Below are 19840 nucleotides of genomic sequence, written 5' to 3' on the forward strand. Positions count from 1 at the left end.
CTTAATATTATGAGTGGTGATAATAATAGAATGATAGATTTGGAAGCACGACCAGAAACACAAGTGGGGACCTCCTTCTCAACCTCCTTCTGTTTGCTCTCCCTGCAAATGTCAACATCGCTGCACAAAATGTGACAATGGCTCCCTTGATGGCCTTAATCCCCTTAAAGGGCAACTTCCCTCAATGCTTTCCAATTTCCTTCTTCAGTTTAATGATCATTTCCTTCCAAACATTCCAAGACCTGTTTCTCTGGATTGGCAGCATGCGGGCAAAGGCGTCTTGCAGCACCTTAAAGGGGGCATATCTTTATTAGTAGTAGTTGTAGTAGTATTAATACCCTACCTTTCTCACCCAAGGGACTTCTACACATACTAACATCCATAGACATCCAGAAAGGTTTCACCCTTAAACTTTCCTATAAAAATTACCCAATTCTCTAATATGTCTATTTTTCACCCTTTCCTGGTTTAAAATCAATTTTTTTAATTCATTATCTCTCATGTTTTACAATACTTGGGGCTCTGCTTGTTTCCAAATACCACAAATATGCAGCAAAGGGTTGGACTAGATGACCTCTGGGTGCCCCTTCCGACTCTTAGGCTTATAGATAGCATTGAAATACAGTTATGTATTGTAAGAGAGAAAAAGATGCATAATAATAATATTAATATCAATACTACTAATAATAATTTAATATTATTAATTCATATCTATCTATCTATATATATAATAAAGAACAGTGTTTGTATCGGAATTGTGGAGGGCGGTGTATGTGCCGGCTTTCTGATTGGCCAGCCTGAAAGTTCCAAGATTCTGACTGGCTGCTGCTGTGGTGCTATTTGCATATGATCCCTGATTGGCCTGCTTCAACGGAGCCCCTGGTGGAGAAAAGGGTTCATGACAGTAACAGGGACATAACAGAAGGAAATTTGCATATGGTCTCTGATTGGCCAGCCTCAATTCCAAGATTCCGAGATGAGAAAGAGAGGAAAGGAAAGGCCAGGGGCTCTGTCAGAAAATTACCAATACAGACCACACTTTGCAAACAGAGCACACAAGACCCACTCGACATCTTACTGCAGTTTGGAGGAGGATGAACCATGGATGATGGGACTTGCAGTACCATCACTCACATTCTGAGACCGCTGTTAACCTCATCCAATGACTGATCAGGACCACACTTGGCACATAGACCTCTCATGACCCACTTTACGTCCTGGTGTGGTTTGGCTGGGGATGGACCATGGATTATGGGACTTGCAGTACCTTTGCTCAATTCTTGAGACCACTGCAACCCTCATCCAATTACCGATAAAGACCAAACTTGGCACACTGAGTCTCCATGATGCACTCTACATCCTGGTGCGGTTTGGAGGAGGATGCACCATGGATGATGGGACTTGCAATACCTGCACTCCCTTCCTAAGACCATTACAACTGCCAACAATGATGGATCAGGACCACAATTTACACAGAGAGCCCGCATGACCCACTCTACATCCTGGTGCAGTTTGGAAGAATTTGACTATGGATGATGGGACTTGCAGTCACTTCACTCACTTCCTGAGACCACTGAGACCCTCGCCAATGACTGATCAAGACCAAACTTGGCACACAGAGTCCCCATGACCCACTCTACATCCTGGTGCACTTTCGAGGAGGACAGACCATGGATGATGGGAATTCAAGTACCTCCACTCCCTTCCCAAGACTGCTGCAACCCTTACTAATGTCCGATCAAGACCGAACTTGGCACACAGAGCCACCTTGACCCACTCTACATCCCGATGCTGTTTGGAGAAGGACGGACGATGGATGATGGGACTTCCACTGCAGTTCAGGGCAGGATAGGCCACTAATGATGGGATTTGCAGTACCTTCACCTGATTCACTTCCCACAGAACATTGTAGCCCCTACAAATCACAGACCAGGCCCAAACTTGGCACACAGAGTACTCATGGCCCACTCTACATCCTGATGCAGTTCTAAGGGGGATGGACCATGGATGATGGGACTTGCAATACCTGCACTCCCTTCCTACGACCATTACAACTGCCAACAATGATGGGTCAGGACCACAATTTACACAGAGAGCCTGCATGACCCATTCTATATCCTGGTGCGGTTTGGAAGAATTTGTCAATGCATGATGGGACTTGCAGTCACTGCACTCACTCCTTGGGACCGAGACCCTCGCCAATGACTGATCAAGAGCAAACTTGGCACACAGAGTCTCCATGACCCACTCTACATCCTGGTGCACTTTCTAGGAGGACAGACCATGGATGATGGGACTTCAAGTACCTCCACTCCTTTCCCAAGATTGTTGCAACCCTCATTAATGACCAATCTAGACCAAACTTGGCACACAGAGCCCCCATGACCCACTCTACATCCTGCTGCAGTTTTGGAGGAGGGTTGACCATGGATTATGGGACTTGCAGTATGTTTACTCACTTACTGAAACCACTGTGACCCTACTCCAATGACTGATCAAGACCAAACTTAGCACACAGAGCCCCCATGACCCACTCTACATCTTGGTGCAGTTTGGAGGAGGACAGACCGTGGATGATGGGACTTCAAGTACCTCCACTTCCTTCCCAAGATTGCTGCAACCCTCATCCATAGACCAATCTAGACCAAACTTAGCACACAGAGTCCCCATGGCCCACTCTACATCCTGCTGCGGTTTGAAGGAGGATGGACTTTGGATGATGGGACTTGCATTACCTTCCCTCACTTACTGAAACCACTACCACCCTCATCCAATGGCTGATAAAGACCAAACTTGGCACACAGATCCCCCATGACACACTCTATATCCTGCTGCTGTTTGGAGAAGGGTGGACCATGGATGATGGCACTTCAAGTACCTTCAGTCACTTCCTGAAAACAATGCAACCATCAGCCAATGACCAAGAAAAACCAAACTTGGCATAGAGAACCACCATTACCCACTTTCTCTAATAACCCGGGCAGCGCCGGGTCCCCAAGCTAGTTATTAATAATAATAATATAATAATAATACACAATTATTATTATCTTCCTCCTTAGGGGCACCAAGCTCATGTTATAAGCTCATAATATTAATATCAATAATATCATAATAATACACAATTATTATTGTCTTCCTCTTTAGTGGCATCAAGCCCATCTGTGATTCTGAACATAATAATAATAATTACTTAATATTAATACTATCACGGATGTTTCCAAATGCCACAAATATGCAGCAAGGGGTTGGACTAGATGACCTCTGTGGGACCCTTCCTACTCTTAGGATAATATACAGCATTACAGTACAGTAATGCATTGTAAGAGAAAAAAGATGCATAATAATATTAACATCAATAATAATAATAATAATTTAATATTATTAATTAATACTACTATTAATAATAATAATAATAATATAATAATAATAATAATAATACACAATTATTATTATCTTCCTCCTTAGGGGCACCAAGCTCATGTTTAATTCTGAACATAATAATAATAATAATAATAATAATAATAATAACAACAATTAACAATATTAATACTATCATGGTTGTTTCCAAATGCCACAAATATGCAGCAAGGGGTTGGACTAGATGACCTCTGTGGGACCCTTCCTACTCTTAGAATGATATACAGCATTACAGTACAGTTATGCATTGTAAGAGAAAAAAAGATGTATAATAATAATAATATTAATATCAATATTAACAATAAAACAATTTAATATTAATTAATACTATTAATATTATAATAATATCAATTGTTATAATATTAATAGTATAATGTAATATTAATTATTATGTTCAGAATCAAAGATGGGCTTGGTGCCACTAAAGAGGAAGACAATAATAATTGTGTATTATTAATAATAATAATAATAATAATAATAATACATAATTATCATTGTCTTCCACCTTAGTGGCACCAAGCCCATCTTTGATTCTGAACATAATAATAATAATAATAATAATAATAATAATAATACTATGGATGTTTCCAAATGCCACAAATATGCAGCAAGGGGTTGGACTAGATGACCTCTGTGGGACCCTTCCTACTCTTAGGATAATATACAGCATTGCAGTACAGTTATGCATTGTAAGAGAAAAAAAGATGCATAATAATAATATTAATATCAATAATAATAAAATATTATTAATTAATACTATTAATGATAATATTATAATAATAGCAATAATATTAATATAATAATACTACAGTGGCATCAAGCCCATGTTTGATTCTGAACATCATAATAATTATTAATATTATTAATAATTCAATATTATTAATTAGTACTATTAATGATAATATTATAATAATATCAATAATAATAATAATAATAATAATACCATGGCATCAAGCCCATGTTTGATTCTGAACATCATAATAATTATTAATATTATTAATAATTCAATATTATTAATTAGTACTATTAATGATAATATTATAATAATATCAATAATAATAATAATAATAATAATAATACCATGGCATCAAGCCCATGTTTGATTCTGAACATCATAATAATTATTAATATTATTAATAATTCAATATTATTAATTAGTACTATTAATGATAATATTATAATAATATCAATAATAATAATAATAATAATAATACCATGGCATCAAGCCCATGTTTGATTCTGAACATCATAATAATTATTAATATTATTAATAATTCAATATTATTAATTAGTACTATTAATGATAATATTATAATAATATCAATAATAATAATAATAATAATAATACCATGGCATCAAGCCCATGTTTGATTCTGAACATCATAATAATTATTAATATTATTAATAATTCAATATTATTAATTAGTACTATTAATGATAATATTATAATAATATCAATAATAATAATAATAATAATAATATCGTGGCATCAAGCCCATGTTTGATTCTGAACATCATAATAATTTTTAATATTGATAATATTATGAATAATACTACTTGTTCATTCGTTCAGTCATCTCCGACTCTTCTACTAAACTACTATTATACTACTATACCTACTAAACAATCATTATTCTCTTGGGTTGTTGTAGGTTTTTCCGGGCTATATGGCCATGTTCTGGAGGCAATTTTTCTCCTGACATTTCGCCTGCATCTATGGCAAGCATCCTCAGAGGTAGTGAGGTCTGTTGGAAGTAGGAAAAATGGGTTTCTATATCTGTGGAATGACCAGGGTGAGACAAAGGACTCTTGTCTGCTGGAGCTAGGTGTGAATGTTTCAGCTGACCACCTTCATTAGTGAGTTGTTGTAGGTTTTTTCGGGCTATAGGCCCATGTTCTGGAGGCATTCTCTCCTGACGTTTCGCCTGCATCTATGGCAAGCATCCTCAGAGGTAGTGAGGTCTGTTGGAAGTAGGAAAAATGGGTTTCTATATCTGTGGAATGACCAGGGTGGGGCAAAGGACTCTTGCCTGCTGGAGCTAGGTGTGAATGTTTCAGCTGACCACCTTCATTAGTGGGTTGTTGTAGGTTTTTTCGGGCTATAGGCCCATGTTCTGGAGGCATTCTCTCGTGACGTTTCGCCTGCATCTATGGCAAGCATCCTCAGAGGTAGTGAGGTCTGTTGGAACTAGGACAATGGGTTTAAACTTTATATATCTGTGGAATGACCAGGGTGAGACAAAGGACTCTTGTCTGCTGAATGTTTCAGCTGATCACCTTGATTAGCATTCAATGGCTTGGAAGCGCCTGGGGGGAATCTTTTGTTGAGAGTGATTTCATGTGCCTGTTTTTCCCCCCTCTGTTGTTTTTCTGCTGTAATTTTAGAGTTTTTTAATACTGGTAGCCAGATTGTGTTCATTTTCATGGTTTCTTCCTTTCTGTTGAAATTGTCCACATGCTTGTGGATTTCAATTATTCTCTTCCTGGTAAGTGGCATCAAGTTCATGTTTGATTCTGAACATAAAGGAAGAGGCTGCAATTTTGCAGAAAGGCGTGCTGCGGTCCCTTTAAATCCCTTCCCAGTCCCAAGGCCTGGCAGAAGTTAATATAATGCTATGGGTTGTGACTTGGAAGGGGAGGCCAGACAAGGAGGGTCATTGTGGCTCAATCATTAACCGGCCAGAGAGGGAAAGGCCGGACCCCTGGCCTTCTCGGAATGCGGGCGCCACTGCGCACAAAGGTCAACGGATGCGCTGCGCCGACTGCGAGACTTCCACTTGGGCTCCCAACATCACCAGAAGGAGCCCTTGCACACAACGTGGGACCCACTTTGCCCTTGGCAATGACTGTAGAAGCAACAATTCTACAGTGTCATATATAGCAATGCTATGGCGCATGTGCAATAGTTCTACAGTATATCTGCAACAATTCTACAGTGTCATATATAGCAATGCTATGGTGCATGTGCAATAGTTCTACAGTATATCTGCAACAATTCTACAGTGTCATATACAGCATTGCTATGGTGCATGTGCAATAGTTCTACAGTATATCTGCAACAATTCTACAGTGTCATATATAGCAATGCTATGGCACATGTGCAATAGTTCTACAGTATATCTGCAACAATTCTACAGTGCCATATATAGCAATGCTATGGTGTGTGTGAAATAGTTCTACAGTATATCTGCATCAATTCTAGTGTCATATACAGCAATGCTATGGTGCCAGTGGAATAGTTCCACAGTATATCTGCAACAATTCTACAGTGTCATATATAGCAATGCTATGGTGCATGTGCAATAGTTCTACAGTATATCTGCAACAATTCTACAGTGTAATATATAGCAATGCTATGGTGCAAGTGCAATAGTTCTACAGTATATCTGCAACAATTCTACAGTGTCATATATAGCAATGCTATGGTGTGTGTGCAATAGTTCTGCAGTATATCTGCAACAATTCTACAGTGCCATATATAGCAATGCTATGGTGTGTGTGCAATAGTTCTACAGTATATCTGCATCAATTCTAGTGTCATATACAGCAATGCTATGGTGTGTGTGAAATAGTTCTACAGTATATATGCAACAATTCTACAGTGTCATATATAGCAATGCTATGGTGTGTGTGCAATAGTTCTACAGTATATCTGCAACAATTCTACAGTGTCATATATAGCAATGCTATGGTGTGTGTGCAATAGTTCTACAGTATATCTGCAACAATTCTACAGTGTCATATATAGCAATGCTATGGTGTGTGTGCAATAGTTCTACAGTATATCTGCAACAATTCTACAGTGTCGTATATCTGCAACAATTCTACATTGTCATATATAGCAATGCTATGGTGCATGTGCAATAGTTCTACGGTATATCTGCAACAATTCTACAGTGTAGGGGAGTTTTATGTATATGTAATAATTCTACAGTACATGTGCAATATTTATATGGTACATGTAAAATAGTTCTACAGCGCAGTGAAAGAATTAAACAGTGTTAATTGCAATAATTCTATGGTGCGCGTGTAATAGTTCTACGTGCATGTGAAATAATGCTACTCTATGGAGTTATTGCGCATACATTAGAATTATTTCACATGCACGTAGTACTATTACACATGCAGTGTAGTGAAATAATTATATGTGTATATGGAATAATTCTGCGGTGTAGATGGAATAACTCTATCGTGTAAATGAAATAATATATGGTGCATGTGAAATAGTTCTACAGTGTATGTGAAATATTTCTATGGTACCATTGCAATACTTATATGGTGCATGTAAAATAGTTCTATGGTGTAGTGAAATAATTAGACAGTGTTAATTGCGATAATTCTATGGTGCATGTCTAATAGTTCCATGTGCAATAATTCTAATCTAAGCACAATATCTCTATGGTGTAGTGAAGAAATTATACGTGTATATGAAATAATTCTGTGGTGCAGATGGATTAATTCTATGGTGTATCTGAAATAGTTCTACAGTGTATGTGAAATAATTCTATGGTTCATGTGAAATAATTAAACAGTGTTAATTGCTATAATTCTATGGTGTATGTGTAATAGTTCCATGTGCAGTGAAATACCGTATATTCCGGCATATAAGACGACTGGGCGTATAAGACGACCCCCAACTTTTCCAATTAAAATATATTGTTAAGACAATTCCCATGCATAAGACTACACCCGCGTATAAGACGACCCCTGACTTTTGAGAAGATTTTCTTGGGTTAAAAAGTAGTCTTATACGCCAGAATATACTGTAATTCTAATCTAAGCACAATAAATCTATGGGGTGCAATATTAATTGCACATACACCATAACTCTATGGTTTAGTGAAATACTTCTACGGTGTATGTGCAATAATTCTATAGTGCATGTGTAATAGTTCTATGCGCATATGCAATCATTCTACTGTAAGCGTAATAACTCAATGGTGTAGGGAAATCATCATATGTGTATGTGAAATAATTCTATGGTGTTAGTGCAACTGTTCAAAGGTGTAGTTGCAACAGTTTAAAGGTGTAAGTGAAATAATTCTATAGTGCATTTGTAATAGTTCTACGTGCATGTGCAATCATTCTACTGTAAGCGTAATAACTCGATGGTGTAGGGAAATAATCGTCTGTGTATGTGAAATAATTCTATGGTGTTAGTGCAGCAGCAGTTCAAAGGTGTATGTGCAATAATTCTATAGTACATGTCTAATAGTTCTACGTGAATTTGCAATAATTCTACTGTAAGCGTAATAACTCGATGGTGTCATGAAATAATCATATCTGTATGTGAAATAATTCTATGGTATTAGTGCAACAGTTCAAAGGTGTATGTGCAATAATTCGAAATTGTTGTGCAATAATTCTGGTGTCCATATGAAATAGTTCTACGGTGTATATGAAATAATTCCATGGTGTAGATGCAATAATTTTATGGTGTATATGCAATAATTTTATGGTGTATATGCAATAATTCTACAGTGCAGATACAATAATTCTACGGGATGGATGCAATAGTTCTATGCTGTAGGTGTAATAATTCTACACTGGAGGAGCAGCCTTAAACATCTCGCTTAGGTCCCATCTACACTGCCATTTAATCCACTTTCCGAATCCAGATTATCTGCTTGGAACTGGGTTATATGGCAGCATAGACTCATGCAATCCAGTTCCAAGCAGATAATCTGGGTTCAGAAACTGGGTTACACGGCTGAGTAGATCCAGCCTCATCTGGATTCAGTCCAACAACCCAATCTCACACCACTCTTCCAATGCCAAAAAGACACAATCAAAGCCCTCCCAACAGATGGCTATCCAGCTAGGAATATGATATACCGGCAGAACAATATTATATGTGTGCATATAGGACAGATATAGAATCATAGAATTAGAAGACATCCCCCAAGGGCCTCCCAGATTGATGCAAAAAAGACACAATCAAAGCCCTCCCGGCAGATGGCCATCCAGCCATAGATACGATAGGTAGATATAGATATGATAAATAGATAAGATAGATAATTATAGAGTTGGAAGGGACCCCCAGAGGCCATCTAGTCCAACCCCATCCTGCTATGCAGGAAGACACAATCCAAGCCCTCCTGGCAGATGGCCATGGATGCAATAGGTAGATAGATATAATGATAGATAGATAGATAGATAGATAGATAGATAGATAGATAGATAGATAGATAGATAGATAATTATAGAGTTGGAAGGGACCCCCAGAGGCCATCTATTCCAACCCCATTCTGCTATGCAGGAAGACACAATCCAAGCCCTCCCAGCAGATGGCCATCCAGCCATAGATACAATAGGTAGATAGATATGATAGATAGATAAGATAGATAATTATAGAGTTGGAAGGGACCCCCAGAGGCCATCTAGTCCATCCCCATCCTGCTATGCAGGAAGACACAATCCAAGCCCTCCTGGCAGATGGCCATCCAGCCATAGAGACAATAGGTAGATAGATATGATAGATAGATAAGATAATTATAGACTTGGAAGGGACCCCCAGAGGCCATCTAGTCCAACCCCATCCTGCTATGCAGGAAGACACAATCCAAGCCCTCCCGGCAGATGGCCATCTAGCCATAAATATGAATAGATTAATAGATTATATATATATATATAGACAGACAGACAGACAGATATAGATATAGTATTATAGAGGTCCCAAAGTATATCAAGTCCATCCCCATCCTGTAATACAGTACGGCACAATTGAAGCAGTCCTGACAGATAGCCGTCCAGCCATTGATATGATATTATATATATATATATATATATATATATAGAGAGAGAGAGAGAGAGAGAGAGAGGAATTATAGAGGTCATCTAGTCCAAGCCCTTTCTGCTATGCAGGAAGACACAATCCAAGCCCTCCCGACAGATGGCCATCCAGCCATAGATATGATAGAATAGATTGATAGATTTTTATAGATAGAGATAGATAGATGATAGATAGATATAGATATAGTATTATAGAGGCCCCAAAGTATATCAAGTCCATCCCCATCCTGTAATACAGTAAGGCACAATTGAAGCAGTCCCGACAGATAGCCATCCAGCCATAGATGACATGACATGATATATAATGACATGACATGATATGATATATAATGAGAGATCTATATAGAGGTCATCTAGTCCAACCCCATTCTGCTATGCAGGAAGACACAATCCAAGCCCTCCTGACAGATGGCCATCCATAGGCATTTATATATACGAATGATAGTGTTATAGTATTGGAAAAGGCACCAAAGGTTATCAATTCCTACCCCATTCTGCCAGACAGAAAGACACAATCCAAGCCCTCCTGACAGATGGACATGCAGCAAAAAGATATGATAGATAGATATGAGAAAAACAAGTGATAGATGTAGTACTACAGAAGAGGTCAAAGAGAAGCTAAGAAAGCAAAAGCCAAGTCTATTCAATGGCAATGAAGATCTCCCTTTTTTACCTGCAGGATTTGGGGTCAATGGTCCTCCTCTGTGCCGAGTATTATGACTATTATGACTATTACTACTACTACTACTACTACTACTACTACTACTACTAATTCTTGCCAGCTGCGGAGGGATCAGGGCTTGCTCCTTCTCTCCCCGGCCGTTGTCTGTCAGTTGGCCCAAGCAGGTGGCCTCCTCCTTTCTCCTTTTCCCTCCTCCTCCTCCTTTCCTTCTTTCTTTCCCTCCCTTCTTCTTCTTTTCCTCCTCCTCCTCCTTTCCGTCCCCTTTGCAGCCAATCCCAGCGGCTGTGGCCCTTCCTCCCCACCAAGCACATGTTTCCAGAGGATGCAGCTGGCGCATTCCAGCATTGAGAAAGAAGGGAAGAGAAAAAAAGAATGAAGGGAGGGAGGGAAGAAAGAAAGGAAGGAAGGAGGAAGGAAGGAAAGGAAAGGAAAAAGAGAGAAAGGAAAATAGGGAAGAGTATTGCAGCCAGGGCCCCGCTATCCACGCATTCAGCATCCACAGTCAACATATCCCCAAAAGCAAAGGAAAAGGAAAGAAAGAAAGAGAGGGAAGAAAGAAGAAACAAAGGGAGGGAGGGAGGGAGGGAAGAGGAAGAAGGGAAGGGAGGAAGAAAAGGCAATGGAAAAGAGGGAAGGAAGGAAGGAAGGAAGGAAGGAAGGAAGGAAGGAAGGAAGGAAGGAAGGAAGGAAGGAAGAAAGGGAAAGAGAGAAAAAGGAAAATAGAGAAGAAAGGAAGAGAAAGAAGGGAAGAGAAAAGAAGAATGAAGGGAGAGAGGGAGGGAGGGAAGAAATAAGGAAAGGAGGGAAGGAAGAAAGGAGGAAGGGAAATGAAAGGAAAAAGAGAGAAAGGAAAATAGGGAAGAAAAGGAAGAGAAAAGAAGAATGAAGGGATGGAGGAAGGGAAGAAAGGAAAGAAAGGAAAGGGAGAAAGAGAAGAAAGGAAGGGAGAAGGGAGGGAGGGAAGAAAGAAAAAGAAGGGAAAAGAAAAGAAGAAGAAAGGGATGAAGGAAGAAAGGAGGGAAGGAAGGAAGAAAGAAAAAGAAGAGAATAAAATGGAAAAGAAGGAAGAAAAGACAAAGGAAGGGATGGAAGAAAGGAAAAATGGCAAAAGAAAATAAGAAAGACAAGATGAAGGAAAAGAGGGAAGAGAAGAGACGAAAGAAGGGATGAAGGGAGGAAGAAAAAGAAGGGAAGGGAAATTAAAGGAAAGGGAGGAAAAGAGACAAAGGGAGGGAGGGATGAAGGCAAGGAAGGAAGGAAGAGAAAGAGAAAATAAGGAAGAAATAAGGTACGAATGAAAGGAGGGAAGAAAGAGGAAGGAAGGAAGGAAGAAGAGAAGAAAGGAGAGAGGGATGAAATAAAAACAAGGGAAGAGAAAAAAGAAAGAAGGGGAAAAGAAAACAAGGGAAGAGAAAAAAGAGATGAAGAAAAGGAAGGAAGAAATAAAAAGGAGGGAAGAAAAAAGGAATGAAGGGAGAGAAGAAAGAAAAAGAAGGGAAGAGAAAGGAAAAGAAGAAAGGATGAAGGAAGGAAGAAAAACAAGGGAAGAGAAAGGAAGGAAGAAGAGACAAGAAGATACCAGGCATAGATTGACATACAGACAGGGAAATATATGTCATGAATATATCATAGAATCCTAGAGTTGGAAGAACATGACCAAAGCCCTCCCAACAGATGGCCATCCAGCCAAATATATGACTGAGATATATATGTATTGTATATGTGTGTGTGTGTGTATCACTATAGAGGCCCCAAAGGAATCAAGTCTAACCCCTTTTTGCAATGCAAAAAGACACAATCCAAGCCCTCCTGACAGATGGCCATCCAACCATAGATATGATAGCTATGATATTGTGTGTGTGTGTGGTAGATATAGTATCATGGAATTGGAAGAGATTCCCCCTCCCCCCGCCCACCATCCATCGCAATACAAACAGACACAATGAAAGCCCTCCCGACAGATGGCCACCTAGCTATGAATAATAGGATAGCTTGGCAGACCAGTATTACCTGTGTGCACCTGCTTGGAAACTCACCTGGTTTCCTTCCCAACGGGGCCCCAAGATTCCTCAGCAAGCCATAGAAAGAGGGGCGCCTCTTGCTCTTCTTCTCCTTCTCCATCTATGCTGAGCCTCCCAAGCAATGCCGCCCAAGGAAAGCGGCTGCCCGAGGCCAAGTGCAAAAAGGCAACAATGCAAACAGGACTTCCTCCTCCTCTTCCTCTTCCTCCTCCAAGACCGCATCCACAATAAGAGCGGGGCGTCTATGAGCTGGGTGACACTCTCCCTTGGCTGGGGCTAGATATGGAAAGGGGAACCCCAAAGGTCATCTAGCCCAGCCTCCTTCAACCTTGTAGGAAGAGGCTCCTGAAAGAGCTTCCTCCAACCTATGTCTGAAGACCTCCAGAGGAGAAGCCACTCTCTTTCAAAGGGGGGTTGCAATGCAATAAATGTGGAAGGGGGACCCCAAAGGTCATCTACTCCAGCCCCCTTCAGCTAGACACACATTCCCCACAGACCTCCATCCAACCAAAGGAGAATCCACCATCTATCCAAGTAAGGCCACAAGGGAATATGTAACATGGAAGGGGACCTCCAAAGGTCATCTAGTCCAGCCCCCTTCAGCTATCTAGACACACATTCTCAACAGACCTCCATCCAACCAAAGAAGGAGAACCCACCCTCTTTCCAAGTAAGGCCACAAGGGAATATATCATATGGAAGGGGACCTCCAAAGGTCATCTAGTCCAACCCTCTTCCATCTTGTAGGAAGAGGCTCCTGAAAGAGCCCCCTCCAACCTATGTCTGAAGACCTCCAGAGGAGAAGCCACTCTCTTTCAAAGGGGAGTTGCAATGCAATAGATGTGGAAGGAGAACCCCAAAGGTCATCTAGTCTGGCCCCCTTCAGCTATCTAGACACACATTCCCAACAGACCTCCATCCAACCAAAGGAGAATCCACCATCTTTCCAAGTAAGGCCACAAGGGAATATATAACATGGAAGGGGACCTCCAAAGGTCATCTAGTCCAGCCCCCTTCAGTTATCTAGACACACATTCTCAACAGACCTCCATCCAACCAAAGAAGGAGAACCCACCCTCTTTCCAAGTAAGGCCACAAGGGAATATATCATATGGAAGGGGACCTCCAAAGGTCATCTAGTCCAGCCCTCTTCCATCTTGTAGGAAGAAGCTCCTGAAAGAGCCCCCTCCAACCTGTGTTTGAAGACCACCAGAGGAGAAGCCACTCTCTTTCAAAGGGGGGTTGCAATGCAATAGATGTGAAAGGGGGACCCCAAAGATAATCTAGTCCAGCCCCCTTCAGCTATCTAATCACATATTCCCAACAGACCTCCATCCAACCAAAGAAGGAGAATCCACCATCTTTCCAAGTAAGGCCACAAGGGAATATATAACATGAAAGGGGATCTCCAAAGGTCATCTAGTCCAGCCCTCTTCAATCTTGTATAATAATAATAATAATAATAATAATAATAATAATATCCCAACCATCATTTCCACCCAGAGGGGCACCTACACTGTATTAATAATAATAATAATAATAATAATAATAATAATAATAATAATAATGTAATAATAATATCCCCAACCATGATTTCTATCCAGTGATGTACTTACACTACAATAATAATAATAATAATAATAATAATACCCCAACCATCATTTCCACCCAGAGGGGCACCTACACTGTATTAATAATAATAATAATAATAATAATAATAATAATTTCCCAGCTACTATTTTCATCCAGTTGTGCAACTACACTGTAATAATAATAATGACGATGTCATAATAATTATTTCCCCAACCATGATTTCTATCCAGTGATGTACCTACACAACAACAACAACAACAACAACACCCCAACCATCATTTCCACCCAGAGGGGCACCTACACTGTAATAATAATAATAATAATAATAAATCCCCATCATTTCCATCTTGCAGTACACCTACACAATCATCATCATCAGCATCCCCTCAACCATCATTTTCATCTACATATTATTATTATTATTAGTATTAGTATTAGTATTATTAGTATTATTATTTTGCATTATTATTCCCATAGAGCAGAGGCACTCCAGGTTATGAATGTGGCTTGGATTAGTGTGTAGATTCATGCTGACTGGAGTAGATTTGCCAAAGGGAAACACTGTGGATCCCATGGTCCTGATCTCCTTTGGTCCATGGGTGGGATTCGAGCCCACTTGCTTTGGCTTTTCCTCCCATTGAGACTCGTGGGGTTTATTTTTTGCCCAGGAGAAAGCCATGCCCCAATGACTCACATGGAGGGAAAGCACATGCTCGGTCACAGGACGGTGACACCGAAGCATTTCCTCGGTTCCCCATTTGGAGAAATTGAAAGCAGATAAGCTCTTTCTCTTCCCCCTTTTCTCACTTCAAGGCAATGGCTGGGCTTTCCTATAAGGTCAGGGGGGAAACCCCTTTTCTCTTCTAAGAATCCCCCATTTAGGAAAGCCCAAACCAACACCGTATTGCAGCGCTTCTCAACCTGGGGGTCGGGTCCCTGGGGGGTCGCGAGGGAGGGTCAGAGGGGTCACCAAAGACCATCAGAAAACACAGTATTTTCTGTTGCTCATAGGGGTTTCTGTGTGGGAAGTTTGGCCCATTTCTATTGTTGGTTGGGTTCAAGATGTTCCTTGACTCTAGGTGAACTATACATCCCAGCAATCATAACTCCCAGATGGTAAGGTCTATTTTCCCCAAACTCCACCAGTGTTCACATTTGGGCATATTGAGCATTCATGCCAAGTTGGGTCCCGATCCATCATTGTTTGAGTCCACAGTGCTCTCTAGATGTAGGTGAACTACAACTCCAAAAAGTCAAGGTCAATATCCACCAAACCCTTCCAGTATTTTCTGTTGGTCATGTGAGTTCTGTGTGCCAAGTTTGGTTCAGTTCCATCCTTGGTGGAGTTCAGAACTATATTGTAGTGAACTATAAATCCCAGCAACTACAACTCCCAAATGTCAAGGTCTATTTTCCCCAAACTCCACCAGTGTTCACATTTGGGCACATTGAGCATTCGTGCCAAGTTGGGTCCCGATCCATCATGGTTTGAGTCCACAGTGCTCTCTAGATGTAGGTGAACTACAACTCCAAAAAGTCAAGGTCAATATCCACCAAACCCTTCCAGTATTTTCTGTTGGTCATGGGAGTTCTGTGTGCCAAGTTTGGTTCAGTTCCATTCTTGGTGGAGTTCAGAACTATATTGTAGTGAACTATAAATCCCAGCAACTACAACTCCCAAAGGACAAAATCAATCCCACCCCAACCCCAAAAGTATTCAAATTTGTGCCAAATTTGCTCCAGTGAATGAAAATACATCTAGCAAATCAGATATTTGCATTACGATTCATAACAGGAGCAAAATTACAGTTCTGAAGTGGTAACAAAAATAATGTTATGGTTGGGGGTCACCACAACAGGAGGAACTGTGTTAAGGGGTCGTGGCATGAGGAAGGCTGAGAACCACTGCCGTGTTGGAATGTTTCATATCTGACGATGCAATTCAGAGGAGCAAGACCCATGGGTCGGGCTACGATGGGTGAGCAAAGCAACCGCAGTAAATGCACTTAAAATAGGTCTTCCCCTTTCTGTGTTGGCATGTTCTTTCAGATGGGAAGCCAACCATTTTCCCAACGAAAGGGTTGCCGCTTGTGAAATCGCAGTGGCCAGAAAGCACAAGACCCAAAACATGCTCCGAAATGCTGACCCAAGAAGAAAACCATAATGGCAACAGGGTTGTTGTAGGTTTTATCGGGCTGTATGGCCATGTTCTAGAGGCATTCTCTCCTGGCGTTCCGCCTGCATCTATGGCAAGCATCCTCAGAGGTAGTGAGGTCTGTTGGAAGTAGGGAAAAGGGTTTTGTGGAATAAATGACCAGGTTGGGACAAAGAACTCTTTTCTGCTGGAGCTAGATGTGAAGATTTCAACTGACCACCTTGATTAGCATTTGATGGCCTGGCAGTGCCTAGAGCAAGCTTTTGTTGAGAGGTAATTAGATGTCCTTGTTTGTTTCCTCTCTGTTGTTGTGCTGTTGTAATTTTTAAGAACACAGAAATGCTGGACCACTCTCACAACCACCATGTCAGGTTACACCAGTGGTTCTCAACCTGGGGGTCGGGACCCCTGGAGGGGTCGCGAGGGGGTGTCAGAAGGGTCTCCAAAGACCATCACAGACGGTATTTTCTGTTGGTCATGGGAGTTCTGTGTGGGAAGTTTGGCCTAATTCTATCTTTGGTGGGCTTCTGAATGCTCTTTGGTTGTAGGTGAATTATAAATCCAGGCAACTACAACTCCCAAATGTCAAGGTCTATTTTCCTCGAACTTCACCAGTGTTCACATTTGGGCATATTGAATTTTCGTGCCAAGTTTGGTCCAGATCCATCATTGTTTGAATCCACAGTGCTCTCTGGGTGTAGGTGAACTACAACTCCCAAACTCAAGGTCAATGCCCACCAAACCCTTCCAGTATTTTGCGTTGGTCATGGGAGTTCTGTGTGCCAAGTTTGGTCCAATTCCATCGTTGGTAGAGTTCAGAATACTCTTTGAATGTAAGTGAACTATAAATCCCAGCAACTACAACTCCCAAATGACAAAATCAATCCTCCCATAACACTCCAATAAGAATATCTGCATATCAGATATTTACATAATGATTCATAACAGTAGCAAAATTACAATTATGAAGTAGCAGTGAAAATAATTTAATCATTGGGGGTCACCACAACGTGAGGAACTGTATTAAGGGGTCGCGGCATTAGGAAGGTTGAGAAACACTGGGCTACACAGAGAAGCCACTGAAATCCACAAGAAGCAGGTGGACAATTTCAGCAGTAAGGAGGAAACCATGAAAATGAACAAAATCTGGCTACCAGGATTAAAAAAAAACTCTAAAATTACAACAGCAAAACAACAGAGGGGAAACAAACAAGGACATCTAATCACCTCTCAACAAAAGATTGCTCCAAGCACTGCCAGGCCATTATATGCTAATCAAGGTGGTCAGTTGAAACATTCCCACCTAGCTCCAGCAGACAAGAGTCCTTTGTCCCACCCTGGTCATTCCACAGATATACAAACCCCTTTTCCTAAATTCCAACAGACCTCACTACCTCTGAGGATGCTTGCCATAGATGCAGGCGAAATGTCAGGAGAGAATGCCTCCAGAACATGGCCACATAGCCCGAAAAAACCAACAGAAAAATATAAAAAAACTCCTAAAAGTCGATGGATGATCAAAATGTTCTGAAACTTGGCATACTTAAAGTCGTAAATGTAAGTCGTAAATGTTGCCTATAAGTATGCCAAGTTTCATCCTGATAGCAGTAAAAATGACAGAGTAACAAGCCTCAAAATCTTTCCCATGCAAATCTTAACAAAACAATTATGAAGCTTCGGATATTCGGATTACGGAATGGGACCTCTCTGAATCTTAAAAAAATCCTAAAAATTAATAGATGAACTAATCTTTCTGAAACTTGGCAGGATTGATGCCCTGCTTCTGTTGTCTCAGTCTGCTAAACTTCAAGAGGATACCTTTTGTGGTTTGTTTTATTTAAAATATTATTTGTTAAATTGTAAAAAAAAAAGATTTAAAATCAGTGGGTGCCCAAAATGTTCTGAAACTTGGCATGTTTAAAGTCGAAAATGTTGCCTATAAGTGTGCCAAGTTTCATCCTGATAGCAGTAAAAATGACAGAGTAACAAGCCTCAAAACCTTTCCCATGTAAATCTTAACAAAACAATTACGAAGCTTCGGATATTCAGATTACGGAACGGAACGAGACCCCACGAATGTTTGCAAAATTCCTAAAAATTAGTAGATGAATTAAATGATCCAAAACTTGGCATGCTTAAAGTTGTAAATGTTGCCTATAAGTGTGCCAAGTTTCATCCTGATAGCAGTAAAAATGACAGAGTAACAAGCCTCAAAATCTTTCCCATGCAAATCTTAACAAAACAATTATGAAGCTTCGGATATTCGGATTACGGAATGGGACCTCTCTGAATCTTAAAAAAATCCTAAAAATTAATAGATGAACTAATCTTTCTGAAACTTGGCAGGATTGATGCCCTGCTTCTGTTGTCTCAGTCTGCTAAACTTCAAGAGGATACCTTTTGTGGTTTGTTTTATTTAAAATATTATTTGTTAAATTGTAAAAAAAAAAGATTTAAAATCAGTGGGTGCCCAAAATGTTCTGAAACTTGGCATGTTTAAAGTCGAAAATGTTGCCTATGAGTGTGCCAAGTTTCATCCTGATAGCAGTAAAAGTGACAGAGTAACAAGCCTCAAAACCTTTCCCATGCAAATCTTAACAAAACAATTACGAAGCTTCGGATATTCAGATTACGGAACGGAATGAGACCCCACGAATGTTTGCAAAATTCCTAAAAATTAGTAGATGAATTAAATGATCCAAAACTTGGCATGCTTAAAGTTGTAAATGTTGCCTATGAGTGTGCCAAGTTTCATCCTGATAGCAGTAAAAGTGACAGAGTAACAAGCCTCAAAATCTTTCCCATGCAAATCTTAACAAAACAATTACGAAGCTTCGGATATTCAGATTACGGAACGGAACGAGACCCCACGAATGTTTCCAAAATTCCTAAAAATTAGTAGATGAATGAAATGTTCCAAAACTTGGCATGCTTAAAGGTGTAAATGTTGCCTATAAGTGTGCCAAGTTTCATCCGGATAGCAGTAAAAATGACAGAGTAACAAGCCTCGAAATCTTTCCCATGCAAATCTTAACAAAACAATTACGAAGCTTTGGATATTCGGATTACGGAACGGGACCCCTCTGAATCTTTAGGAAACAAAGCAGGGACCATTCAAATCTCTAAAACGAATCACTAATCAGATTTTAGCTGCTTTGCACATATCTAATCTATACATTG

General features: G+C 40.1%; 1 protein-coding gene across 3 annotated transcripts in view; it reads right to left on the reverse strand.

The window, feature by feature from the left end:
* The window catches only part of STARD8 (StAR related lipid transfer domain containing 8), a 302491-nt gene that overhangs the window by 274282 nt on the left and 8369 nt on the right, over positions 1-19840 (reverse strand). The window contains exon 1 of one of the 3 annotated variants that reach the window (XR_010910310.1): positions 10883-11203. The exons of 1 other annotated variant lie outside the window; for it this stretch is intronic. Coding sequence is in view for 1 of the 2 variants with exons in the window: in XM_060755988.2 (XP_060611971.2) it covers positions 12928-13012 (85 nt within the window). In the remaining variant the exon portion in view is untranslated. Of the gene's footprint in view, positions 1-10882; positions 11204-12927; positions 13066-19840 lie in introns of those variants that run through there. One more of the 3 variants, XM_060755988.2, reaches the window with a different exon arrangement.

This window comes from Anolis sagrei, chromosome 10, assembly GCF_037176765.1.
Source record: "Anolis sagrei isolate rAnoSag1 chromosome 10, rAnoSag1.mat, whole genome shotgun sequence".
Taxonomy (NCBI): Eukaryota; Metazoa; Chordata; class Lepidosauria; order Squamata; family Dactyloidae; genus Anolis; species Anolis sagrei.